At 39.9% G+C, this 27,613-nt stretch overlaps 2 protein-coding genes and 1 long non-coding RNA gene across 9 annotated transcripts in view; 2 read left to right on the forward strand and 1 right to left on the reverse strand.

The window, feature by feature from the left end:
- Window positions 1-22,008, forward strand: part of ed (hemicentin protein echinoid) — a 289,516-nt gene extending 267,508 nt beyond the window's left edge. For 3 of the 6 annotated variants that reach the window (XM_087359437.1, XM_087359438.1, XM_022077785.2), the window contains exons 2-20: window positions 824-2,551; window positions 7,316-7,507; window positions 9,945-10,120; window positions 10,437-10,608; window positions 11,481-11,567; window positions 12,265-12,473; window positions 12,584-13,559; window positions 14,884-14,904; window positions 16,653-16,755; window positions 17,179-17,444; window positions 17,918-17,979; window positions 18,259-18,468; window positions 18,739-18,933; window positions 19,270-19,399; window positions 19,609-19,701; window positions 20,115-20,166; window positions 20,481-20,636; window positions 20,854-20,926; window positions 21,161-22,008. In XM_087359437.1, the coding sequence (XP_087215563.1) occupies window positions 838-2,551; window positions 7,316-7,507; window positions 9,945-10,120; window positions 10,437-10,608; window positions 11,481-11,567; window positions 12,265-12,473; window positions 12,584-13,559; window positions 14,884-14,904; window positions 16,653-16,755; window positions 17,179-17,444; window positions 17,918-17,979; window positions 18,259-18,468; window positions 18,739-18,933; window positions 19,270-19,399; window positions 19,609-19,701; window positions 20,115-20,166; window positions 20,481-20,636; window positions 20,854-20,926; window positions 21,161-21,208 (4,935 nt within the window). In that variant the 5' untranslated portion in view covers window positions 824-837 and the 3' untranslated portion in view covers window positions 21,209-22,008. The remainder of the gene's footprint in view (window positions 1-823; window positions 2,552-7,315; window positions 7,508-9,944; window positions 10,121-10,436; window positions 10,609-11,480; window positions 11,568-12,264; window positions 12,474-12,583; window positions 13,560-14,883; window positions 14,905-16,652; window positions 16,756-17,178; window positions 17,445-17,917; window positions 17,980-18,258; window positions 18,469-18,738; window positions 18,934-19,269; window positions 19,400-19,608; window positions 19,702-20,114; window positions 20,167-20,480; window positions 20,637-20,853; window positions 20,927-21,160) is intronic. The other 3 variants (XM_087359439.1, XM_087359440.1, XM_087359445.1) reach the window with 3 other exon arrangements.
- On the reverse strand, window positions 15,365-22,682 carry LOC110836527 (uncharacterized). 2 transcript variants are annotated; one of them, XR_015538044.1, is made up of 3 exons: window positions 22,528-22,682; window positions 17,166-17,429; window positions 15,365-15,859 (listed from the first exon to the last, which is right to left on the reverse strand). It is a non-coding gene; the product is annotated as an uncharacterized LOC110836527 (long non-coding RNA). The 2 variants fall into 2 exon arrangements; XR_015538043.1 differs by lacking the exon at window positions 15,365-15,859 and having other exon boundaries at window positions 16,814-17,429.
- Window positions 22,683-22,712: 30 nt separating this feature from the next.
- Window positions 22,713-26,973, forward strand: LOC110836528 (uncharacterized). The gene is made up of 6 exons (XM_087359446.1): window positions 22,713-22,968; window positions 23,168-23,319; window positions 23,744-24,018; window positions 24,280-24,456; window positions 24,683-24,978; window positions 26,006-26,973. Exons 1-6 carry the CDS (start codon window positions 22,893-22,895, stop codon window positions 26,374-26,376), a joined length of 1,347 nt encoding a protein of 448 aa, XP_087215572.1. The 5' UTR covers window positions 22,713-22,892; the 3' UTR covers window positions 26,377-26,973.
- Window positions 26,974-27,613: the final 640 nt, after the last annotated feature.

Consider the following 27,613-nt stretch of genomic DNA (forward strand, 5'->3'; position numbering starts at 1 on the left):
ACCATATGAAGCCCAGTGGTAACTTTATGTACCATTTCCCTGCAACAATAAGTATTTTACCCGCAGAGTATTTATGGTTTTCGAATGATTCTCACTGTAAACAGCGATTATTTCCTTAAACAACGTTAACCAGTTGATCTTTGTAATGGTGAAGGGTGGTGTTTTCTTCGCGGTACGGGCTAAATGTTTATATATTATGTACGCAGTGCGTGTCTCATTATAAACAGCGATTATTTCCTTAAACAGCGTTAACTAGTTGATCTTTGTAATGGTGAAGTGTAATGTTTTCTTCGCGGTACGGACTGAATTCTTAAATAATATTTAGACGAGATTTTTAAATAATACCGTCACAAGAAGGTGGAATTTTTATCTGTCTCTTTGTTTGTTTGTTTGTTCGTGTGTTGTAAACTCTGATCGCCACCAAAGACTCGAAACTTCTGAGACTACGTGGAAAAGTCTGATAATTCATGATTTCTTTTTCCTTTTACATTCACAAACGAAATTATATTAAATTCTGTTTCTTATTACATAAACTGAAGTTAAGACTACATTTCCGTATTCTTAAGCTTCAAATATTTACATAAATAAGAATACGATGTTTTCTAGAAGGTAGTGATTTATTTATTTGTTTATTTATATTTTTCCTTGTCTTGGCGGTGACGAGCCCGTGTCTCCATGACGTACGAAACGACGTTTAACACCTGGATGAGTCATTTAAAAGGGACGCCTTTTCATAATTTAGCTACTTTCAAATGTTAGTAAACATTCACCTGCGAAATGCTGTATTGATCTGTATGTCAGTGTTCGTACCTTCTGTTTGCAGGCGTCGCCGTCTAGATGGAGACAGCGCCAGGCGTCACGGACTCCAGCGTCTGCGCTGACGTCGTTAATAAACGTCGCAGTGTAATTTCCGTGACGGAGTCTCCGTGTTACATCGAAGGTCGCCACAAGAAGAAAGTAAGAACAGTCGAAGACAAATTTGTAGGTTACTATAACGACATTGACTCTGAAAGTGAAGGTGAGTGGACGGGAGAGCCTGAGGAAAACGCCTCTGGTTGTCAAGGCAACGCCCAGTGCCAGGAACAAGTGAACGAAACATTCGATATTGAAGATGGCGGTGGTAAATCTTGGCGATTGCATGAACCATTTGATCTGTGGCAGGTGAAAAGATCACGTAACGCCACTGGCGAAACTGAAAACGCGAGCGACGTTTTTGATCGTAAATGTAGTAGTAGTAGTAGTAGTAGTAACGAGAATGTCTTAGACGTAGTGTGTTCTGACAATTCCAGCATCGAATCTGCCTTCTCTAAGTGTCGTGTGTCAAACGCAAATATTGCCTCAAGTCTATCTAATCAAGATGTTTATCATTCTGGATGTGACATCGATGTTTCGGACGGTAAAACAAACAAAGACGTCAGGACAGTTCAAGGAACGGAGAATCACGAGGTTAAACCGGCCCCATACAATTTCAGGTCATTTGTGTTAGGACCAATCACAAGTTTGCTTCAGTTCTCTTTCAAACGCGTTTATCCTCATTCGCTACCCGCAGTTGCGTCGGGTTGGAACTCTGAAAACATGGGTAATTTACAAGGTTCAGAAGGTAAAGGGAAAGGAGGTTCGGGTAAGAGTCCTGGGAAAGGTAAGAAGGACAAAAGTGGTAAGAAATCTCCGGCTAAGGACCTCCTGAAACACAAATCACCAGCACCAGAGCCTCCGTCAAAGAGTGGGGGAGGAAGTCAGGTACAATACAAAGTAGTTCCTCCGCAGGGCAACGTTCCGGCAGTGCGCGGTCATGCCTCAAATAACGGGGCTCCGTGGTCGGAACAGTCGACTCTCCGCAGCGGAGACACCACCACGTACGTAGTGACGGATTCCTGGCGTCACGTGAAGAAACTGGCCATCAGGACGCCGGCGAGTAACAGCACGACGGTCCTGACGCCACCCAGCAGAGACTCGAGCTCAGAATCCGTGTTTACAGACCCACTGACCCCTCAAGGTTTCGCTGACGCACAGAATAACAGCAGTCTTACCAGTAGCAGCAATTATTCTGACCCGTGCGGTACAGAGCAAGCCGTCATTAGACTCGCCCCGAATTCAACGGGGTATTTCCAGACGCCTTCCGTCGTCAACGGTACTGATGACAGCGTCTACACGTCCCTCAACAGTGACGCCGGTGGAATGGTGGGCAGTGACAAGGACAGAAGGGGTGGATCTTCGCCTTTGTCGACCACCGATTTGGATGACGTAACGTTAACCCTGTTGGACAGCACGGAACAGTTGACTGACGGTGAAGATTTTGGTGGGACGGAGTTATTGACGTCAGTGCAGAAGAGGTCTCAGTCTCACAGCCTTGACGCGTTGGACGAGGAAGAAAATGTTGAAGGTAGTGATAAGAAGGCGAAGTCTCTCGACGCCCTGGAGATGGCGGCCGGGAATGGGGTTCTGCCTCATACGAGGACTACTCAACCCCCGTCTTCCTTCACCCTGGTGAGACACCGGAAGGTGGAGCTGAACCCCACACGCCTCAGTGAACATTGCCTCGTGCCCGCAGGTGAGCACTGTCTTTTGTTCCGGGGGGAGAATTGGTCTAGAAGTAAACACCGATAAAAAATGTCACTGAACTCGGGGTCTGAGACGAAAATCTTAAAATGGGGCATCGGTCAAATGATCTAGAAATTGATAAACAATTTGTAACTGTTGTAAAAAAGATATCAGTGTTCGTTGAATTCACGTGCGTCTATGAATCATTAAATTCTTTGAAATAAGAACTACGAATAGAAACAGACTTATGACTAAATTCGGACAAGGATAAATACAGAAAATGTCAGTACTCAGTAAAGAAGATTCAACCCACTTACCTTCCAAAACGCTGAAGAATGTTTTATAGTAACTTTGGTATTTGTTATTTATTATTTTAGGGATCTGAAACGTTATATATGCCGAGGGGAAAAACTTTACTTTAGAAATGCCCATAAAATTTTTGAAGTCCACGTGCATAATTTTGGGCGTCGCGTAACAAAGATCCTGTTGTCTTACACAGATCACGTGACAGGTAGTCGAAGAGGTGAAGATTGGGCAGGCATGTAGATAGTGATCAATAAATATATGTCTGCCTCCGTGTTCAGGGATGAAGCACTTTCTTCCAGAACGTTGCAGACATGAAATTACGAATCTAACACGCCAACCCATAAACCAATTTGAATTTTGTTATAGGATTATAAACAACCAAAACGTAACATTAAGACATCAGACTTCATTATGAAAGAATGCTTTGTGAATTCTTACCAGAAAAAGGTTTTTTAAGATAAGGAATAAACAAATTTAGTGCAGATGTTGCCGACTAAGCCACCGTTGTAGGTTTGTCGTGACGCGATACGGAAGGGCATGTAGACTTACTGAGTACAAATAAAACCTCATCTTGTACGCTGAAGGAATTGGCTGTTAATAGTTACTAACTTGTAGACAAAGTTAATTTACAGTAACGCTCTAACCACTGTAACTAAGTCTTTCAGATATACGAAATTGCTTCCTACATGAGCATGTCTGTTTACCACATTCCGGATTCATACCACAACAAAATTAAACGACTGAAGGCATTTACCTTAAACTCTTTACCCTAAAGTCTCATAAGATTCCTTGTTCCTGCAACTTTAAACAGCATCCAATGTAGTTATTGATGCACCATAAGACAATATCGTAGATTGATTAATTTATTGTTATTAGTTATGTACATAGTTAAGCTAATTACCATGGATAGGTACATTTATATACTAACACGTTGTTAGTTAAGTAGAAAATTGTTTGAACACGTGACCGCCGATAGGAAATGAGACGCCCCTTTGTGCACAGTGAATACTAGACCGCTAAACTCACAACGCATTCATGACAAATAACAAACGCGTAGAGTTCTTCAGCTGTCATTTAGAAGAATAATTTGTCATGTTGGTGCCCATGAGGTTTGTAGATCCTTTGACCATCTGAAGCCCGAAAATCGTCTGAATATTATATAAGAATCCAGCCCGTACCGCGAAGAAAACACCACACTTCACCATTACAAAGATCAACTGGTTAACGCTGTTTAAGGAAATAATCGCTGTTTATAATGAGACACGCACTGCGTACATAATATTTAAACATTTAGTCCGTACCGCGTAGAAAACACAACTCTTCACCATTACAAAATATCGATTGGTTAACGCTGTTTAAGAAACTAATCGCTGTTTATTCAGAGAATCGTAGTAATTGGCTGTCTTTAAGTTCTTTATAGGGATTTTAATATATTAGTTACCAATTATAGTGCAAACTGGGTAGTTGAAAAAGTTAAATAAACCAATAATTAACAAATTAAATAATACCAGACAGTTTCTTAATCAGCTGCATGGGGTAATTGCCGATTGTCACAGAAAATTAACAATTTTTTTTAAAAAAAAAAACTTTCGGTGTCAGTTAGTCAGCTGTTTACCATCAGCACCATCTACTGTGAACAAACGTGACTAATCACCATTGTTCTTGACAGTAGTGGAGTGGGAGTTATAAAATTTCTATTTTTACACAGTTTCCCTTCGAAAGACCTTCAATTTGAGCCAGACAGCGTTGTAATTATTCGTAACGCAGCGTAAACATTCGCATTCCGATAATTGTTTCCGGTCGACCGTTCGTTCTGATGGTTTCTTCGTGTTCTTGACGTGGCTGTATCCCGTCATTAAACAGAGGCAGGTCCTTTGAAAACTTCCGAAGATTAAAGCTCCGATCTAGAAAATCACTGAATCGATCTTTCGAAATAACTTATTTGGGTGTAGTGAATTGAATCAATGAAATGTACGTACGTACTCCAGGCTCTTGATAGTTTGAGACCTGAGTACCTTTTTGGAGCCTTTATATCATCAGTGAGGTGATTCTGAGGATTCTTGTTCGTTGGAATGAGACAGAACGAGGAAGCGGTAGACAGACAGACAGACAGACAGACAGACAGACGCTAGGGTCACGTTAATCCAGTCATTGCTGGCCGTTGCTCTCCTCTGCTCTGGCTGGCTGGCGAGGTGGTACATCCGTAGATGTGTGCAGCCTCCCGCGCAATCCTACGCCACAGTTTCATTAACCTGTTCAACGTATCACTTGCCTACTTAGCTTCACGGAAATGGGCCCCTTCTTAAGAAGCTTGTAGTGCCCCGTCATGTACGAAACCTGAAGGTTCAATATCGTGTTCGCAACACACCGCCACTTGAGCCAGATTAACCCAATCCACACCCTCCAAACATCCACCTTGATTCGATTACCCTAACAGTTGAGGATTACAAATTATGAAGATTTCTTTACTCTCCTGTCAACTGCGTCTCTCTTAGGTCCAAATATTCTCTTCAACACCCGTTTCTAGGACACCCTAAATTTGCATTGTTCCCTTAATGCGAGAGAACAGGTTTTACAAACATACAAAACAGCAGGTAAAATTCATTCTTTACGTTTTTAGAATACAGACACGAAGGCAAAAGATTATGAGCTACGATAATTAATTATTATATTATTTAGTTAGTTACAAGTGGAAAATATCGTAATAATAATTTAACCTGTGGAAATTAAGTAGCCTATCAGAGGCAGTCTTCCAAAAGTACAATAGGCCAATAGATCCATCCTTCAAAAATGCATAGACTTCTAAGTCTTTAATTATATTAAGACTCTTTAAAACACAATTTCAGGGCTGCTAAGTTACTTTAACTCTTTCACCTCGGTCGTACTCAGGCCGCGGTATTTCGCGTTGTTCCCACGGACGGGCTCTGGTTATTACGAGGATCCGGTACAAAGGGAAGGAGACCCGCGTTCTGGGGCTATCTGCTGCACGAGAGGGCTTTGTTCCGGAAGAGAGGATATACAGGATGTTGCAGTTCGTGGCCCGAAACATTCACTGCCTTCTCAAGGTCACAGTCCCTGAGACAGGTAGACTTTTTTGTGTAGGCAAACATTTCTATTGGCCTAAATGAAGGTAACGTTTAAATCGGTAATCGGTCGTGTGTGTAGCCAAGCGTTGAAATTCCCCGATCGCTGTTTCCTCGATTTTGTTTATGAGCATTGTGCAGCTAATACGCAGACAGCGTGATTCTACTAATCGTTCATAAAGTGTCTAAATAATATTTAAGAATCCAGTCCGTACCGCGAAGAAAACACAACTCTTAACCATTACAAAGATCGAAAATAATATTTTAAGAATCCAGTCCGTACCGCGAAGAAAACACAACTCTTAACCATTACAAAGATCGAAAATAATATTTTAAGAATCCAGTCCGTACCGCGAAGAAAACACAACTCTTAACCATTACAAAGATCGAAAATAATATTTTAAGAATCCAGTCCGTACCGCGAAGAAAACACAACTCTTAACCATTACAAAGATCGAAAATAATATTTTAAAAATCCAGTCCGTACCGCGAAGAAAACATCACACTTCACCATTACAAAAATCAACTCGTTAACGCTGCTTAAGGAAATAATCGCTGTTTACAGTGAGAATCATAGCAAAGACGCGAAATCACTCACGAAAAGGAAGTTTACGAAGGCCAGTTTTGTCGGGAAGTGTTTGCAGTTGGGGGGGGGGGGCTTCTGTCAAACACGCCTTGCTTGATAATTCGTTTAATTACAATGAACTAGCAGATGCAGATCCCCAATCCAGGGCACCTGTTCTGCTTTGTTCCCGCTGCGGTCTAACTGCTGCAGCTTTCGTCTCGCAAAACCGAGGAACGGGAGATTCTCCCCCTGTCAAAGTGTTCATTTAAAGGAATGGGAAACTGTCAGACTGTCGTGAAAAGTGTCAGAACCGGAGTGGCTCGTCTCAGCCAGTGTTGTCGTCAGAGGGGTGCGTTCACATCGCCCAGCCAATCACTTCCTTCAGTTCAATTCATTTTAATTTTGATCTTGGTTTCATTTCCCCCGACCGTTGACGATACCTGTCATTCAAGCATTCCCTTAACTAACCGTTAAACACATGGCAGTGGTAATTATGCTTACCACTTGCTCTGACAACCAATAACTATGCATTTATATCGCAGTGTATTTATTGATTTTCGTATAATTCTCAGAATAAACAGCGATTATTTCCTTAAACAGCGTTAACGAGTTGATCTTCGTAATGGTGAAGTGTGGTGTTTACTTCGCGGTACGGACTGGATTCTTAAATACTATTTAGGCGAACGTCGTGCTTTTAAACATTAAGGAGTCGTTCTGTGATTTGGACCTCGGGAAATAATTCAGTTTATTTTTACACGGTAAGTCTGATAGTTAATCAGATAAGTAATTTATTTTGATGCTCGGTTACGTTCTCCCGCAGCGTCCACACAGCAGCAGGCCGATGCTCGGGACACGAGACGCCACTCCTCGGTGAGCGATGTTCTCCTGGACAGCAATGTACTTCGCAAAGTGGCCAGCCTCACCTTGGATAGAGCCACCATCGACCAGCGCGTGGCCAAGCCGAAGTTTGTACCAGAAAAATTGGATTTCCAGATATATGAGAAGTTTGAAGGTCAGTATTCTTTTCTTGTTCTAAAACAAAAATTCCGTCAAGATCATTGAACACGAAGATGCTTTATGGATCCCAGCAGATATTTTATTTGTCGAGAAGGAATTTGACACGATGAAGATAAGGACATTTATTGCCGTAATGAGAGTCTCTTATAAACACTGCGATAAGGAAGGCATAAAATTGCTTTCCCGTTGTGCGTCTTGTACCAGTCTGATTCAAGATTCACTGTGTCTTCTGATATCCGTGCAACTACAATGTGTTTGGTTAAAAGGGCCTTCCGTGAGGATGTGAGAACAGGACCAGATCAAAACCTGGAAAAATAATAGGTAACACGACAAGACTAGGAGACAACAAACGATCAGATACGTTCGCTTTATCGATTGTTCGATATCTCCTTCGAGACAACAAACGATCAGATACGTTCGCATTCTCGATTGTTCGATATCTCCTTCGAGACAACAAACGATCAGATACGTTCGCATTATCGATTGTTCGATATCTCCTTCGAGACAACAAACGATCAGATACGTTCGCATTATCGATTGTTCGATATCTCCTTCGAGGCAACAAACGATATGTTCGTATTCTCGATTATTTATTCGAGACAACAAACGATCAGATACGTTCGCATTATCGATTGTTTATTCGATATCTCCTTCGAGACAACAAACGATATGCTCGTATTCTCGATTATTTATTCGAGACAACAAACGATTAGATTAATACGTTCAGTCATATTTTGAAAGCTAATATTTTCGTGGAAATTCGTTTGTAGCCTGATTTTTGAAAGTAAAATAGGATCGCGATATAAAAATGAATGGTTCTGTACAGCAGTTAATAGTTTTCACTTCGCGACCCACTTTTCTAAAGACTACGTTTGGTGACATATTTATTTCGTCTTTACGAAACGTAATTCAAAACAGCGAATACAGATCAAAGTTCACTCTCCAAATAAAAGTAACTTCATGGGATTATTTGTGCCACAGCGCGATGAACTATAGACGAATCACGTTATTGAAACAACTGAAGCCAACGTAGTGTCCAAATCCCTCAATGAAACGAATTGTTGAAAATCGACTGTACTGTATTTAATGAAAGTATTCACGAGACGCGTCGTCCATTTCATGCTCGACCAAAGACGTGTGTGGCAGAGAGAAGCATGAAATCATTGCTGTACGAGGAAGTCTGTGTCTCAAGTCCCTATATGTTGACATCTGCCGTGTTTGTGTTTGTTGTCGGGTGGAGCAACTACGCAGTTCGGGGCCTCCGATAACGCACCAAATAAGAAATCCCCCCCACCCACACACTTTGCACGTGCAAGTATAGTCAGATGAGAATGAACTGCTAGGAACATAGTTCTTCATTGGACATTTTTTTTTTTTTTTACAATACTCGCTTACATGCTCAAGAAATTTCCCACTTTTTAGGCGTTCTTCACGATGGAGCGCAGCTTCCATAAGCAAGAGACATTCTTCTGAAACTGTGGGAACCGAGGTCATTGGATCACTCTCGTATTTTGTTTAAAATAAATGCTTCCAATTGTTTAAACTACGTCGCCCTATGATAGGACGAATAACAAATTTGAAAAGGAAGTGACTGTCTTAATTTAAGGTACTATCCATTTATTTTCCTGGAGTAGCTGAGGAAAACCACCAAGACGTCAGTCAGGTCTCCAGGTGTGAATTTATACCCGGAACCTCCCGATTACGAAATAGGATTGCTAATGGGAAAAATTTGTTTGCCCGGTGTTTTTACGTGTACGTTTTCTGACCTGATATCGCAAAGTTTTACATTAAAGTTGTAAGCATTTGCAAAGTCACGTATTTTACAGTGTGGTTTTATGTAAGTGTTCTCATATACGACGTGTTGTTCTCGTAAATATCGTGTTGCAACGGAATCAATTACACTCTGACTGTTCCGGGCGACGCATTGGGCGAGAGCAGTTTCGAAGTACAGTGTGTTCCCTTTACGAGGGCGCACTCGCGTCGGGAGCCTCCTCCCGCCAAGTCCGGCCCGACCTTCCGCGAAAAATTTTGCTTTTCGCGGTTGCGTTGTCCGGAAAACACTCCGTAATTTCTCATTTAACTCGAACAGAAAGAAATAAGCGGTAAAGAAAGGGAGGGAAAATGGAAGAAATGAGAGGGAGAGAGGAATAAAAATGCTTCAGATCTTTAAGTTTGATTCGGGGGTTCCTCTGAAATGTCGGTAACCATCCGCGAGTCTACACGACTTCATAAATCGGAACTCTCATCGTCGTGACGGCCTCAAACATCTGTTTCCGATTGCGTCCTCCTTCGTGCTCTATTTTACCCGTGAGCAGAATGTATCAGTCTGTTACATAAACGAAAAGTCTTGAGTCCGACCTGCCACACCTTCCTCCACACTACAATAGCTGTGAAGTCATCATGTGTAATGACTCTGTATTCGGTTGATACAGGACAGATGCTGATCAATTGGTTCGTGTCCGCCTTCCCCGAGGGCCACTACCTGCGTCTTCTCCTCACGTCGCAAGATTTGCGTATCTTGGCGATCCAATTCTGCACCCATCTCCTGGCCGCCGGGGTGGTCCGCCAGATACCTGACAAGGACGTCACGTTGGAGCACCTGTTCAGGGTGAGTAGTCAGTTGCATGACGGGAAATCGTGGGGTCTTCCCCCCCCCCCCCCCGTCAATTCCGTCGCCCCGAAAGTTCTGAAAGGTTATCTGATGAAATTTGGGGATTACAGTAAAAAAAAATATTAAATCTGCATTCACGGGGGAATTAACAACATGAAGATTTAATGTCTTCTGGAACGTTTTCTTGTGTCCATCATCAGGTAAACATGTTTGAGGCCCAAAAATACAGATTTGAAAGGACCTTCGCATGATGAGGTCTTATTCTGTGTCTGAGGCCCACTAGGGCACTCACTTCAATGTTCATTTGTTACAGCCAGACCTGATGTATTACTGGTCTCATGCAGAGGCTCCGACACCAGCTCCGTCCACACCCGGTCGCCTCTCATCCATTGCCTGGCCACCCACGAGTCCATTTGGATTCTCCATGGCCACAGAACTGGCCAGCGCAGCTGTAAATCGACCAGGGGCTCGATACTCAGAAGCAGGTGCGAGATGAATGAGTCACTCGGGGGTCCAGTCATGTGACAAATCAGATTTTGTTGAATTTTAAATTGACAAAGTCATTCAGGCCTTGGACTTGAATGGGGCTCTTTTTTATAAATCATGTTGGTCTTAATGTATATTTGTTCAGTTAAAAAAGAAGTTTAAATGTCGCATCTGAAAGACATTTGAAAATATAAATTTCTTACGTATTTGCATAATAATACAACAGAAATTCACCGATTCATTTAAAAAAAATTCAACCCACTTTGCAGCCAGGAGCCATTTTTGTATTTTTGGTACTTGTGGGTTATCGGGACACATCACTTTAAAAATAGGTTAGGTTAGGTTAGGTTTGGTTTGGTTAGGTTTGGTTACATTTGGTTTGGTTTGGTTAGGTTAGGTTGGGTTAATGTGTGTGGATAAATGACATAATACTTGAAAGTAATTATATTTTACTTCAATAAATTACAAATTATTACATTTTATTTGGATATGGAGGTCCTGATATTCGACTCTCCCGTTTTGTGTCCCGACAACCAACAAGTACCGTATTTTGTTTCTTGTGCCCAGAACCCATACCTGGGCCTGAAGCTTTTTTGAGGGGGGGGGGGGGGGGCTCTTCAGATATATTCCTCTGAGGCTGATTTCTGTTTTCAAAGACCTTATGAAATTGACATGAGTCCAACTACGAAGTGTTTGTATGGGATATGAGATCTCTTGGCAATTTAGATGTCACGGTTCGTCTTCTGGGTAGTAATGCCATCTCCGGGCTTGAAGACGGGAAGTCCACGTGGCATTACAATCCAGAAGACATGCGATGAGTCAAGATGATGACACTTGTCTTCTTTTGTGGCGATGCGTGATGACTCGATAGAAACTGCCGCGAAGGAGCCGGCCTCGATATCCCTCGCTTCACCGACTGATGTCAGGTCGCCGGTCAAGTCAGGAGGGGAGAAGCCAGGTGATCACTTTGCTGAACCTGCACTGGTTTTTGTTTACTAAACAACACTTGTTGCCTGATGCATTTTTTGTTGTTGTTGCACGTTCTCTTAATTTGCACTAATTGATTTATCCTTTTTGTTTAGTAGCGTCTGAACTGTGTAGTTTTGCGTAGTGTTGAATGAGATGGAACTGCGTTCATGATTAGCGAGTTGGCAAGGATCTGGAACTTGGTGATCGTAGTTTATTTGTCTGGAGATACTGAGTAAAACCCCAGTAAGGGTACCTGATACCATTGCTGAAATTCAGTCTGAAATATGAATCTAGTGAGATCTGACATATTTTTGTTGTTGCTCTGGGTTGTGACGCTGCTGACTTGTACATAGATAGATTTTTTTTTTTTGATACATACTGCCTCCATCTTCAGGGTTATGCACAACCCAGAAGACCTACATCAACAGATTTAAAAGTGGTTTCATTATAACACCAGTTCAGTTTGTGGGCTTGGTCCATGTGCGTCGTCATATTTATTAGTCGCTTGTCGTGGACATTTGTTTCGCTAGACTGCAACTCTCGGCCATTTGTGTTATCCTGTAATAAATGTTTAATATGTGAACAATTAGAATCATGACATTTTTCATTAGCGTTGATTTAGAATTCTTGTCATTACCTTTAATGGCTAACATTTCGCTAAGTAAATGTTGTGATCTGCTCCACAGAATTTCAACAAGTTGTTATGGGTCTGAAGCGAGAGCATCGCGATAATCTCAACAGGCTATCACGAGACCAGGAAGTTTCTTTGTTCAACGTCAGGGGCGAACATGCCCAGCGACTTGATGACGCTGATGAGAAGATCGCTCGACTTGAGGATACGGTGGTTAAGCTGCAACAAGAGCTGGATCGGTACAAAACTCTGTCGGACATACAGGTAAGGCAGAACGGAATAAAGCATTTGGGATTATTTATTATTTATCTCTTCTTTACTATTATTCTGTAACATGCAATCTGCATTTATTGATATTTTTGTTGTTGCGTTAGTGCTTAACAGAGAAGACAAAGGCTGACTTTGACTCACCAACAGAACAGAAAACTCTTCCCTCTGCAGACATCGTGGGTAGTGAGCTCAGCAGGAAAGGTCCAGAGCCAGTGAACGCATCACAAACAAATGTGGAAGCTGCGCTGAAGGATGTGAAGCCAGACATTTCCATAGTAAATGAAGGACAGACAAAGTCAACAGCGACTGAGCCTTTGTCAGTGTGTGACAGGTCAACGGATACCGAAGATTTGCATGAAACTCCCTCCGTGATCTCAGCAGAACCAACAACGGAAAGAACGAGTCCCTTGAAAGAAGACGATACGTCAGTATCACATCCTGCCCCTCTTTCAGAATCACAACCAAATTCAAAAGGACCAGAACCTGTTCTACAGATGGTGCCCTCAACTTCTACGCTGCTTGAAATGCACAGTGTGAATGGCGAGGTAATAGCGTCTCCACAAAAGCTTATAACAGAGCCACCAAGCACAAAAACAAAAATGAGTGGACCACCCCCACCTCCACCTCCACCCCCAATGTCTGGGATGGAGCCGTTACTGCCTCCAATTTCTGAAATGGGGCCACCACCGCCTCCGATGCCTGGAATGGGGCCACCACCGCCTCCGATGCCTGGAATGGGGCCACCACCGCCTCCGATGCCTGGAATGGGTCCACCACCGCCTCCGATGCCTGGAATGGGTCCACCACCGCCTCCGATGCCTGGAATGGGTCCACCACCGCCTCCGATGCCTGGAATGGGGCCGCCACCACCGCCTCCGATGCCTGGAATGGGTCCTCCACCACCACCCCCATTGCCTGGAATGGGTCCACCACCACCCCCATTGCCTGGAATGGGTCCACCACCACCTCCCCCGATACCAGGAAGTGGAGGAATACCACCAGCATCAACTGCTTCTGTTGTCGGATCTCCACTGCCATTTCCCACACCACCCGCAGGAGGATGGATGGCAAACAGAGCTAGTAAGTAGAAAAAACTCAGACGTCCTTAATCTTCAGTGTTCCAAACCACAGACTGTCGTAGGATTTCAGTTCCTTGTGGCAGTGTGATTATAGACGGTGGTCTTCTTAGTTGTGGCATCATGTAGTAACCTGGCTGTATACCGTCATTTTGGAGAATCATTCTGTCTCCATCTTCAGGGCTGAAGTGAGGAGGGTCAGGAAATGATGTTTATATAGGTTAGGAGGAAGATGAGGCCAGGGGGATTGACCAATCGGAGCCACAGGACATAGTAGCTCTTTCCTGTTGGTCCAGATATGGCTACGTGTTCCGCCCTTAACCAATGGTCTGATCTTTCTCCTAACCTTGTATAAGCCATGTTTCCTGTCTTCACTTCAGCCCTGAAGATGTAGACAGCATGCTACAGCCATGAGACTGCACAGCACAGGAACCTATAACAGGGCTGTCGGCTCAGTCACGATCTTTCAAAACAGAAGCAGTGCTAAAGGAACGCGGTTTTCCTTTGCGTATGTTGCAGAAATTGTGTTCATTCTGAAATGAGTGGCTTGCATTACGGTAAATGTTTTTAAGTCGTGTCGGTTTTGCAAGACTGGCACAGGACACGGATTGAGGCTTGATTGTTATATTGTGCCCCAAAGATCTGAATTTGCGCGAAAGGAGAGGAAATGTCTGAATCTGCCGTGATGTTGTTACGTTTGGACACAGAGAAGTTGGGAACTATAGTTATAAAGAGTTGTTCTTAAATTCTCTCTGAACTGTCCTTAAGTATAATTTCTGAAGTTGAAAGATTCACAGAATAGCCTTTTTATATTATGTAGTAGAATTTAATCATAACGGAACTTTCAAACCGCTTTCATCACCAACTAGCATTCATTTAAAATTTATTATGCCATTGGGCTATCCTCGGCGGCAACGCGTTTCGTTCAATCTCGCACGATAGTTCATATCGTTCTAAAATATTGTATAGAGCCGGTTAGTATAGTCCCATGGGGCTGAAACACGTGCGATAAATTGCAAAGAAGTACTGGTTAGTGATAAAGGTGGTCATAACGTTATGGTTACATTCAGTTGCGTTAATAGTTGAATTAATGCAAAACTTCATTCGTCATTAGCATACTTTTTCAATTAATCCAGTAGCAATTCCTTGAACTCCTAAAATAAATTTGTTTTTTAAATAATAGTGTAGTTTTTTCTAATTTTTATTTTGAATGTATATATTTTTTTTACTTTCAAGTATTTAAGTTAGTTTTTTTTTTATTTTCTTGCAACTTGTTAATTCTGACACCTGGTTTCTCACATTTTCGTCCCCTAACCTGACCTCGGTAGTGGCACCCGGACGTAGCACAGGTAAGAGGACTCGGCCGCTTCTGCTTCTACTGAGGTGAGCCTCACCTCGCTGCATGCTCGCTTTTCAGTAAAGGTGCTTGACTAACAAACAGATGGTGGAGACTCGGTAAGGTACTAAACACAAACTCGAAATATTTGAAAATTGCTGAATGTTAAGCAGTATTACCTTAGGTTGGTATTGCGGCTGTGTAGAAAGGGCATCACGTCTGAAGGGTGTACCAACATATCTGCATAATCTGATAATATTTGATCTGACAACGTAAAGTCGCGTGATGTACGTCATGCCAGAAGGGCGTAATAGCAAAGGCACTTGCATTTGGGCACATGCTCATTTGTCTAATCAAATAAGTGCAAGAATTTAGTTCTCTGTAAATTAGGAATTTAGTTTGTTAGACACCCTCTTGTCATGATGCCCTCAAAATGTGTGTATGATTTTTTTTTAAAAAAAATTAATTTAAAGTTAAAAATCACAACTCTTTCTTAAAATTGAGTTTCATAAATCAAATATTTGTTTTCTCGTATATCATAACGCTTATAGACTCGGCCTTTTGAATGTCTCTTACTTTTTACGTCATCGCCAGATAGACTGAGTCATGATAACATGGCTTCCGTCAAATATCTACAAATTGTTGACGCTGGAGTTGTGGTTTTTGGCGTCAGTTAAGTATTACAATTGTAATAATGTCTGGTGTTGCTAATTAACATTTTGAAACAGCCCAGTAAAAATTTGAGTATTTGATGCTAGATTTTAACTCTCGCTTCACTAATCATTGGCGCACAAATGCAGATTTAAAAGACACAAATGACATTAATATTGCTTATTAATACAATAATTTTTTTTTTTACCTGTTATGTGTGAACTACTTTTTATTTTCCTTGCTGTATTTGTAGGAATTTGTGTGTCATAAATTGCTAACTTGAGTGGAATGAGGAATGGGACTGAATCTTGTTTACTCTGTAAAAAAAAATTATTATTTTTTCGGAAAGTTTCAAATTGAATTGTGTTCCTAGTTACTCATTATGAAACCTCTTTGCACATTTTTGTTCTGCTGCTAATAATATAATATTGTCTCATGACTTGTACTTTATTATTCCTACTTGCAGAAAGATGTCTCTTGTCGTCTCCAACCGCATCTTTCATTTCGTAGGTTTGGATAAAATCTTGTCATTTAATCCGTCGAGATTTAAAGTTAACATAGGACACAGATCATTCATTATTTATGTGCTGTTAAACATTTGCCCAATGAAAAACATTTTTATGTAAAAGTTACAGACTATTGTGACTTTATATTCATGCGTATTGTTTTGAGAATGATTCCGAGAACGCGTCTTAAATGTTTAAGACAGATAATTAATTTATAAACAATTTGAAAAATTCAAGAAATTATAAGTTGCTATGTCACATGGCATTAACAGGAACATAGAGTTTCATGTTGCCATCTTCTAGGGTGTTGCGTCGTGTAGTTTGATGGTAGTTTATCAGCGTTCCAGTCGTGCTTGCTACGTCCATCATCAGCACTATCATTGCCCTGATGATGAAGGCAGCAAGCACCTCTTGAAATGTCAGTAAACTTCTACAGGAACACGCAGCGAAACACCCAGAAGACAGTCGTCTTCGTACTCGCTGTCATGGGAACGTGAAAGTCTCACCACGTTGTATTATGAATGCGCAACATTCGTGAACACGGATTAAATGTTGGTCTTGTTCTCATTTGTGTGGTGCAACACGCTGCACGTTGTTATTGCAGTGTTGAGGAAGCAGCCCGTGAACCCTATCATTCCGATGAAGCCGCTGTATTGGACCAGGATCATCGTGCCCCCAACAGGACAACCACCTCCTCTAGGAAACAGGTGTGTGGCTCGACTCTGACGCTTTGTACTCCCATAAGTAAAATAATTACATTTCAAATAACCAGATGTTTGGCGTGTTTTATTTACGAGGCATCCACTTAAAAATCTTACTATTTGTCCTTACTACTTTTTAAATTTTTACGCTCAGTCTCTCAAATTAACTGTACCTTGAAATAGGCCATGATAATTTCTGTGATCTTCTTTAAATCTAATTTTTTGTTACAAATTCTGCAACTGCCATTTAAAACCTAAGAATCAATAAATACGTTGAATATCGTCGTCGTCGGACATCTCACAAGGTGTCAGCATGTGGCAAACGTCAAATAGGAGGAAGTGCTGTGTACACTCCACATTTCTAGTTGCGCGGTACCGAGATCAAACATGAGAAATTAACTTTTAATATTTTGTACCATTCTTATCCAGTCCAGCTCCAGCTCCAGCTCCAGCTCCAGGTGTGCCTGCTGCTGGAAGTGGGCTCCTGTGGGACAAACTGGAAGAGGCTGATATAGATGACATAAAGGAATTCTCTGACCTCTTCTCTCGACAAGTGGTGGAGCGTAAACCAACGAAAAAGAAGGAGGAGAAGCCGTCCAAGGTGCAGGCCATGAAGATTCTAGACAGCAAGCGGTCTCAAAATGTGGGAATCCTTGCTTCGAGCCTTCATGTGGACTTCTCTGAAATTGAAAATGGTAAATATTTCTTCACAGAAGATTTCTAAGAGAAAATACTGCTTTTGAGAATGAACCATAAATCGAAAATGTGTCTTTGAGAAATTAAGTATGGAAATTTGAAATTTAATTGAAAGAACAGGGTCCAGTAGTTAGTGTATGATAATAGTGATAAACATTTTTATAATTTTCTCTTAATTGCAGTAAAATAAGATGAAACTTTTCTGAAAGAACCCACTATAAAAACAATCATGATAATATTAAAATTTATCTTAATTAGATAGGTTTTTGGGGATACGGACTGAATTTAAGTGTCATGTGGGATGACAGTCATAAATATCTGAATTCCATAATAACAAGAAATTTTGTAAGCACTGAATACATTTCAGATGCTGAAAAGGAAACTTTGTACATTGAAGTGGAAACGTCAAATAATTTCTTAATTTAGGCACAAAAATAATAATAATAATCTTTACTTCTAATTTTGCTTCCAGCAATTTACAACTTTGATACGTCGGTAGTGAATCTCGAGGCTCTACAACAAATTTATGAAGTTGTAAGTGTTTCCATACATTTTAAATTCATAGAACTATTTAACACTCCATTACGCACATAGCAGTTGTCAATAGCGATTGCCTGTTTCAAATGAAGGAGATAGTTGTAATATTTATTATACTAACATAAAATACAGGTTGTAATGTAAACTCATCTAACTCGCTTACTCTGGATATATAAGAATTTTTTTCTGCTACTCCGAATTTGCTTAAAGTTAAAAGTATCGGCGATTGTATTTTGAGAATCACTGATCTCGGTAAGCCGCCATTGTTTTTTACAGAGGGCTACAGAAGAGGAGCTGTGTATGATACGCGAACACGCGTCAAGCAAGCCGGAAATCCCGCTAGACAAACCGGAGCAATTTCTGCACGAGCTTGCGGAGATTCCTAACTTCGCGGATCGCATAGCCTGCTTCATGTTTCAGTCGGAGTTTGAGGACGGGATCTCCTCCATCGAGAGCAAGCTCAACAACCTGAAATCGACTTGCCAGGTGACGCATCTGTCCGCCGCTAACGTCTCTGCCTGTGGAACCTGATGTTTCAACACAGGCAGTGACTATCATTTGTGGAGTTCAAGGGGAGAAGGGATTTTATTTTTTAAATTTATGCTATTTCACCCACTACGACTTTTTTTTTGGAACACGGCCGGAGCATGAATTGTGTAGTACTGGGCATGAATGTTGAACCTGTGAATTCCATGATGATGATGCTTTGATTAGGTTTATGAAACTTAACGTGTTAATTTATTACTGTCCTCACAGTTTCTGATAACATCCAAGAGTTTGAAGACGGTTCTGGCGATTATCCTAACATTAGGAAACTACATGAATGGTGGTAATAGGACAAGGGGACAGGCAGATGGATTCGGACTAGAGATTCTCGCGAGGTTGCGAGACGTGAAAAGCAAGGACAGCAGTGTGACGTTGCTGCATTTCATCGTCCGTGCGTACATGAAGGTACAGTCGCTCGTCATCAGTTTATATTCTTTCATATATTTTATTATTAGTATTTTGCATATGTATTCACTACTCTGCTGGTTGCCTCATTAACACTTTCACATTCACTTCAGTTACCCACATAACCTCAAACTGAGGAGTCAAAAAATGCATATCAAGTTTTGGTGGGGAAATATCTTGAAGAGCAGCTTTTTCTAAACACCAAGAAGGAGTTAGGAAGATAAAATGTATCCTTTGCGGAAGTAGGTTGTAAGGATCGGAGCTCGTTAGTTATTATGAGGTTGAAACTTCCAGATTTTACTAAAATGGTTGCACATGTTATTTTATTTCAAGCAGAAGTGTGAGGATCCGCTTAGCCCCGGATTGGCATTGCCAGTTCCGGAACCGGGAGACATCGATCGCGCCGTGACGGTTCACTTTGATGATGTCGGTGGGGACCTTCAGAAACTCCAGAAAGAACTTGGTGGTATGTAATCTGATTTTATCTTGTGACAGTCATGAAAATTACGTAAAGGAACAGTTTGTAAACAGAAAGAGGACCTACTATTATTTGTTCTGAGATCATTTCAATGGCGAGTCAATGGATGCTTTTAATTTTCAGAGATTAGTTTTACGTTGTTTTAAGTAATGGAAACCGTGACGTGTTTATCCAATTTGAAAACTCTTCTCTTCCAGTCTGTGAAACCAAAACAGGAAACGTGTTGGCTGCATCAACAGAAGATAATATTCAACCATTTAAGGGCAAAATGGAAAAGTTTTTAGGCTCAGGTAAATTGGTCATTTGATATCTTTTTGACCCTGTATCAGCTGGCAAGGTTTATGTAGCATCAAATACAATGTGATTGGATGAATCATACTGCGTTTGGTAAGGAAACACCTGAAAGTTGTCTTCCAGAAAGGAGGTGGGAGAATAAAATTAAAATGTATTTGAGGGAAATTTGTTTTTTTAGGGTATAAATTGAATTGGCCTGGTTCAGTTTAATGTCATGGAAAATTAACTTGTGTTTTATAAACATTGAGGTTAGGTTGGTTAAAAGGAATTCGATATCTGGTGACGTGTGTTCTTAATTATAAGTAGGAGGTACCAAACATAACCTCAAAGTCTCATGGCATGCTGTAACGCTGTATGTGTGCAGTCAGTGTTAATACACTGGAACTTATCGGACGTTTTACGTTTTCAGCAAAAAAACAATTGGCCGGAGAGTTAGAAAACCTTGAAGAATGTAAACAGAAGTAAGTAGAATGTTTTAAAAGTAATATTTCAAGCTAGCTGTTAAAACTTCTCAGAATATTTAATGACACAGGTTTTAAACAAATAATTCTTTATATTTTCTTAGGACTTGAAATTATTACAGGTCCCTTGTCATCTTACTCCCTTTTTGTTGAAAATCTCCAGATTCTTTTTTAAAATTCTTTCCATCGAGCAATTTGGTCCAGTTTTCAAATTTGAACAACAAAATTTGATTTGTTCTGCAAACTTTGTTATGTTTTAGATCTAAAGCGACTTGAAACTAGTGTTGCGTGTTCAACGGGCTCCTTTCTTTCAGGTTTAAAGCAACAATGCAGTTCTATCATTATCGGCCAAAGGGCGGGGCAAATGAAGACGACGTTGATCCAAAGGATTTTTTTGCCCTCTGGTCTCCATTTTGTTCTGATTTTAAGGACATTTGGAAGAAAGAGCAACAAAGACTGATTAAAGAAAAGTAAGTCTGTGAAAGACTAACATGATGGCCACGGTTATAAATTCAGCAAATGAAATATATAATTAACATTCGAAATTGAATTTTGTGAGTCGGGACAGACAGCTGCCGTGACGATACTAAAATCTGAAAGGAACTCGGCGTATACCGTCTTTCCTTTTAAACGCTTTGTACGTGATGAAACTGCTACCGAATTTCATACAATTTTATCTGCTTTCAGGACTCAAGAAGCAAAGAGAATAAAACAGAAGAAGTTAGATATTCAGAAATCAAAGAGAGGGGAAGGTGGTCTTGTAAGTAATTCTAATTCATTTTAGGTTCTCACAATAGCGAGAATAAAGATGGCTGTCTTCTGAATTGTTTATACCCTGTTCAAGTGTTTTTTCTGTCGAGATTGATTCTATTTTTATTCTGTAGAAACCTATGCAGTTAAAAAAGGTAATTAAAAACTGAGAACAAGTATCTCATGGTTTCTGTGTTCATAGTGTTCCATAATTTGGCAATAAATGCTTAATTGTTTGTTTCAGAAATCGAAGGTGCTGAGACGAAGCCTGATGAAAGAAGAAGCTCAATGAATCTTTCTTATACTAACTTTGTGTTGCTTTCTGATAACAGCAGGCCTGGTTCATGGTGTCCCATGTATTTGTCTTTTTTCATGGAGAATCCTCCCATAAGATCTAATTCTTTAAACTTTATGCAAATTACTGAACCATCATGTTAGTGTTATTAATTGCTATCTCATTGTATGATTTTATTCGTAAAATGTAAAAATACTACTTTGATCCCAGAGACTTTTAATAAGAAGCTTTACAAATAACGCTCGACTCTTGTACCACCGTAAACACGTGCTCCGCTTCATATTGCGGTCAATGGGTGAATGATGTTCCATAGAAATATTTGTAGAATCCTTCAAACCATGGAGATGGAAATGCAGAATGTGTATGGAAGTAAGAGATAAATTTCATGCAGCTGATGGCATTTTATTTTGTAAGACACAAAATTTACTTTATGCCCCATATTACTGGATATTATTTTTGAGTTCTAAATTAAATGTCCTTTTTTAATGAGGAATACTTTGGCATAAGAAATATTTTATGTCAGCAACTTGTATGAAGATTTGAGAAATAGTATCTCTACAGTTTTAAAAAAAAAAATTTTTGGAGGATTCTTCGTTAAAAAAGAAAATAGAAACTTTTGGTGCTGTTGATATACTAATGTATAATAATGCAGTCCTTAATTCTGTGTTATGTGTATATGTAAAAAAAATTATTTATATATTGTGTATATAAGTAAATGTTTAATATAAATTATGGAAGATAAGGAGTTAAATAAATTTAAGTATCATCAACAAATAAAATTACAAGTTCCAAGCAAATTCACTTTCCATTTTTCAAAGTCCAAATTGTTACTGGCTATCCTGACAAGTTTTTCCACAGACTGTCCAGACAAAATGTCATTCCTTTAAAGTTAACCATTCATAACAATGTTACATAACCTCTGCAGATAATATATTGTTCTCGGCCAACCAGTTTTAAAGTTTTTAGACTCGCATCAATATTTTTTATATCCCACTGTTGGGTTACTTGTTTATCACCAGATTCAGGTTTGTGCTGGGATTAAATCAGCCCTACATTGAAAGGGTACCAGACCCTGTCCTTGGGCATAAAGTGACCTTGCATAGGGGGAGGGTACCCTGTCTGTTAGTGGGACGTTGCTGAAGAGCGAAATAATAAATTGCCATATGGGTAAATAAGAAATGATTTGATTCCATTCTAATCGTTCGTTTGCCTTGTTAATTATCCAGTATATCCAAATATATATGAGGCATTATATAAATGAGTAAAGTTACGTTCAACATTTGCTTATTACTTTTGTAAAAACGCGGGATACTTACAATTTTTTAATCTTGTTTTAAGGCTCACGACGTAATACGGACCCATAAACTGGGCTTTTGCTGGGAATATAAATTACAATTAAACTAGGCGAGCTGATCGTTGATATATTACAATGATAGAGGAGGAAATTAATTACGAAACACCAAATCTTAGGTAGATCGTCTACGTCGTATACCATAAACGACACAAAATGATTGGTCAACAGGTCAAATGAAAGAGAACATGTGTGAGAGAAATATGTTCAGCGTGTTTATAATTAGCTTTATTATTGAATGTTTATATTAATTTCTTTATCTAAAGGAATCAATGCAGTGTTACTACCCATAGTAATCTATTATTTCTGATACAATAAAGGACGTTTACAATGGCTGCAGTTTGGAACATAAAAGATCTGCATTCGCCACCAAACCTAACCTATGAATTACGGTTGTCAGATATCGGTAAGTATAATGAACATTTTTATTAAGTCTTGAATGAGATAAAATGTGAAGGAATGTCTCAATCTGTCCTTGTGGTGTAACAACCCAGAATATTAATTTTGACATCTTCACTGCCATGAAAACCTCACATACCTTAAGTTGTTTATAAGAGCAGAGTATTTGCAGCAGTTTTTTTAAAAATCTTTTACAATGATTATAGATGCAGATAAATTTACATCAGTATGTCTGGACGCCATCTCCATTTTGAATGACCAGGAAGCCCTTCATGCAGAAGCAGCAACTCTCTCTCGGCTGTTGTACCGGATAAAATCCAAACTGCGTTGTGACAAGGGCTTCAAATGTATGAAAAAGGTGCGTCATACACTGTTCCACTGCAGGTTCTCCGTTCATCCTTATGTCTTGCACGTGATGCTGATGTAACATTTGTCTGCTTTGAATTTATGACACATATACCATATACAGTAATAGAAATTATTAGTGCCGGGCTTCTCAGTAGTTATGCTGTGTGGGCTTGCAAATTAGATACCATCTTTTTGCATAAATGATGGCAGTATGTTTCTGCGTATGATACAGGTGATGAACTTGAACCTCCACTTTGAAGCTGAAATATATGTAAATAATGTTTGAAAAGTAAGTTTTTTCTTGTCTACTAGGTCAGCGTTTTTGAATGACGGTGTTATAAGTTGAGCTCGTGTGTGAAGTGGGTTTCTCCGTAGATTTTAGGAAGGTCCCAGTTTGTGTTACAATTTGTAATGATATAATATTTTTCTGCCAGGTGAATCATGGACTTCTTTGCTACCTATCTATGGACTTGGCTACGGTTTTCAACGCAATCAAGCCATCTCCTTGTGATAATGGGTATCAGACTATGTGTGCGCCATCCAGACAGATGCTGGAGTGGGTGCTAGTGCGAACACAGGGATTTGCTCGTCTGTTCTGCCAGGTGATGCAGACGTGCCGGGATGCAGCAATCTACATGATGTGTAGACTGCGCCTGGGTCACATGTGGGACATTGCTTTAATATCCCTGGGGATTGTCAGCAGGATATGGTGAGTCTTCTTGATCGTACTAATTCTTTTATGATGTGTGTCTGATGCAGCGTAGGGATGTGAGACTTACAAATGAATAGGTTCAGAATGACAGTTTTATTTTGTGTACAAGTTGATCCAGGTTGTCGGTGGGTTTTAAGTATATTTTAGAGGTAATTACTGTCTCGATCATCAGCATTCACCCTGAAACTCTCTACCAGGTTACACTGCGCAACATCCCAAAAGACAGCCATCTTCATCTTGGTTTATTACGTTTTGCAGGTCCATTTCAAAGTACCTGGCGCTGTGTGCGTGCGGGTGGTACGACAAATTGAAACCATACCTTGATGTTCTGAAACCTGTTGGAATTCGTTGGCTTCCTGCTGACTACCATTTTCCTGCAGAGCTGAGAGCTTGGCTTGATCCTACAGTTTTTCCAGATCTTCTGAAACTAGACACGTAAGCTGCGAAAGATATTGGTTAGGTTTCTCAGAGAAATAATTTATCCAAAAATATATTTATATATGTAAGACTTGAGGTTCTCACAGCGGTGAGTATGAAGATTTCCGTCTTCATATTTATATATGTTATAAAACTTAACTTGGGACCTGATTGTTTACAAAGTCCTCTAACTGGATTGAATGATCGTGAGTAATTGAATAATTCCTTTTTACGTCCTTTATAGGCCGGATAGTGGGAATGAGAAGCAGCACAGGATATTTGACCTTATTGAATTTGGTAACTCTAAGGATGAAGATGAGTTAGAGTCAAGTTATGGCAATGAGATGGAAGTGTCGGAGTCAAATGGAGCTGTGTTATCTTCTGAATCTGCCAACATTACAGAAGAGAATGAGCGATTGAAGAGATTAAGCGAGCAAATGAAGCGTTCTGAAGAAAGTGAGACGGATGTTAACCGCAGTCATGCAAAAGATTCTGTTCCGACAAAGGCAGACCTGATTTCCGCTGTTGAGGATGTAGGAGGTAAGTGGTTTGTTGTCTGTGAGACAGACTTTTTTTCCTTCCTCACATTTTTAGCATGTGCGTTCCTTTTCCCTTTCTCGAGCTCATCTATCAGTCTTCCTTTTTTCCAGCAGTTTTTCTCTGTGTTTGCTTCTTAGATTCTCTCTTTTGTTCCATTCTTCTTTCCTACTTTTATTTATTTCCACATGCACTGCCCTAATAAAAATATTTAGACCCAAGATAACGTATGAATTAGATCATGGAACAAAGGAAATTATACGAGATACACTTTGCATTTTATTCAGCGCACCGAGTGTTTGTTAGGATCGTGTTATCAGGAGTTACGTTGGCCGGATGTGACACTGAGATGAAGGAAGTCTATAAAGAATTTTGGTATGAAAGTCTCTTGGAAAATCAAGAAGGAGACATAGAGAAATAGGGTTTTGAAATGTGAAGTAGATTGAACTGTCTCAGGATCATTTCCAGTGTCATGCTTCGATATTAGCAGTGTCGAATCTTCAGATTTATTACCAGAGAGTTAATTAATCTCAGCTGTCGTGTGCATCCTGCCACGACCACTAATTGGTAATAAACTTCATAATATCTGTGTAAAGAATCTTGCCAACTTTCTGGAACGTAATTAATGTGTTCATTTGTGGTTTATTTAATTACGTAATTAGACTGCGTCATATTGAATTATAAGGCGATGAACGAATTGGAATGGATACGAAAGGATACGGACATGGCTTAATTTAAAATATTAATCTGGCATTTGCCTGTCCATTTACCTGCTTTAAATTTGGTTCTGAGGATTCCCTTTGCCGCTACGCTGAGAAAGATGGAAGGCAACGATTTGGTGTGCGTTCGGGTCACTAACAAATCACAATCCAGTCTTTTCCTTATTCACAACCTATTTATTCAAATTTTTAGATTTTTCTAGATATTTTGAGGGTTGTAATTGTAGTAGCTGCCTGTTGTTGAATATAGTTTAAACAAATGATGTCGCTGAAGCCGAAGAACCAGGACTACATCTAAATTTTGTTTACAGAACCAGTGCCTTCATTCATTTTGAACCCTCGTATGTTACCCACTAGACCACGCTCTGTTCAAAAACTAGTAAAGCCGAAGAATAAAGATAGAAGTGCGGAGCGTTCCGAATCGTCTTCCGATCAGCAGATTGGGTGTATCGAAACAGCTTTTGATTTGAGCAAATTTCTAAGCAAAGAAGACAAATTGCGGAAGAAAAGCAGTGGCGGATCACTTACGAGCAGACTGGATAAACTGCAGTGGCATATGTTGCGCAAAACTTTGCGTGGACTTGTACGTAAACTGGACTCAAAAAGTGTGGTGAAAGGAAGTGATAAGTACGAGAACATTATGAAAAGAGCCAGGGAAGAGATTTTGTTGAGAATTCAGTGATAGGAAATGTGTAACATTTGACTGAGCATCTTTACTATCGCTAAATAATCGCAGAGTTACGCAGTTCTCTTAAATATATTGTCTTTAATTATAAATAAATTCCTTTGTTGTGATTAGAAGACTCGGAATTAATACTCGGTCATTTAAAAATAATACTGATATTTTAAAAGTCTGAGTTTATGGAAATAATTGACTAAAGAAAATCTGAGAATGCTCTTAGACTTCACTGAAATTTTCAAAATTATGTTTGTCGCAGTACGATGTCTTCATAGGTTATCAACATGTGGCCAGCTTAACTAATGGAGGCACAGAATTAAGGACCTGAAGAAATTAATGTTTGGACGTTAAGGTCTCCTTTCAAATGCCATTCAAAGCTAATGCGGTTATGGGTGCAGTCACAGTGTTCTTAAGGGTTTGTGTGTCTCGCAAGGAAGAAACTGGATGTTGTGTGATTAGGATTTCCAGGGAGCTGCATAATTAGACTACATTTGCCAGTTTAATTTCTGAATATATTGTATTATATTATTTATTTTAAAAAAGTGTAATTTTGTAAAAAATTTATGCAGTTAAATTTGATGTCGTCTAGTTTGAACCATATCTGATTTCTTTAAAATCAGTTTTGTAAGTCAATACATCCCCATCACGTGTTCATTTAATACACTGTTCATTGTGTATATATCTGTAGTTAGTAGAAGAGGCACTCAGTAGATGGCATTGCACGTACTGCAGACTTATATTTGCTGCCTATATCATGGCTTAATAGACTCTGGAGTTGGGTTTATGGTGTGAGAATGATGTATAATAAAGTACGTGCTTATGTAGTCTGCTAGGTAGAATTATTTTACATAAATGCATGTGCTGTTCATTCAGCGTGTTCAGAACTTGACCGCACAGAAATGTTTGTTTTGTTGGCTACGCTGTAAATTTATCAAGTAGTTCTAAGATCTGCTGACAGATGGAGTATGTGTTATATATTTCGCGTGAACGGATGACGAGAGATGGTCGTGGAACGGAAGAACCAGAACATTGCATCTACTTTGAAAGGGAATAATCATTCGCAAGAACAGGTTAGCTTAATTGTAAGACGTGTGATTGTTATTCGATACATGACAAGTTTCAAAATACGGCATTGTACATCGTCCATTCTGATGATCTTCATAACTTTCAACAAACTCTTCTCGATAGTACAACCACTTCTGCCATCTTTAGTATTTCACCATCCCGTGATCCTGTTCGA

The sequence above is a fragment of the Zootermopsis nevadensis genome, unplaced genomic scaffold, assembly GCF_977971745.1.
Source record: "Zootermopsis nevadensis isolate Lab colony 2312 unplaced genomic scaffold, Znev_1.0 Znev_ptg000031l, whole genome shotgun sequence".
Classification (NCBI taxonomy): Eukaryota; Metazoa; Arthropoda; class Insecta; order Blattodea; family Termopsidae; genus Zootermopsis; species Zootermopsis nevadensis.

Excerpts from the sequence above, each read along its gene's own strand:
- LOC110836528 (XM_087359446.1), top strand. The coding sequence starts at position 22,893 with ATGGCTGCAGTTTGGAACATAAAAGATCTGCATTCGCCACCAAACCTA. Across the intron at positions 24,457-24,682 it reads GATCTTCTGAAACTAGACAC|GCCGGATAGTGGGAATGAGA; the intron begins GTAAGCTGCGAA and ends CGTCCTTTATAG. Across the intron at positions 24,979-26,005 it reads CGCTGTTGAGGATGTAGGAG|AACCAGTGCCTTCATTCATT; the intron begins GTAAGTGGTTTG and ends TTTTGTTTACAG.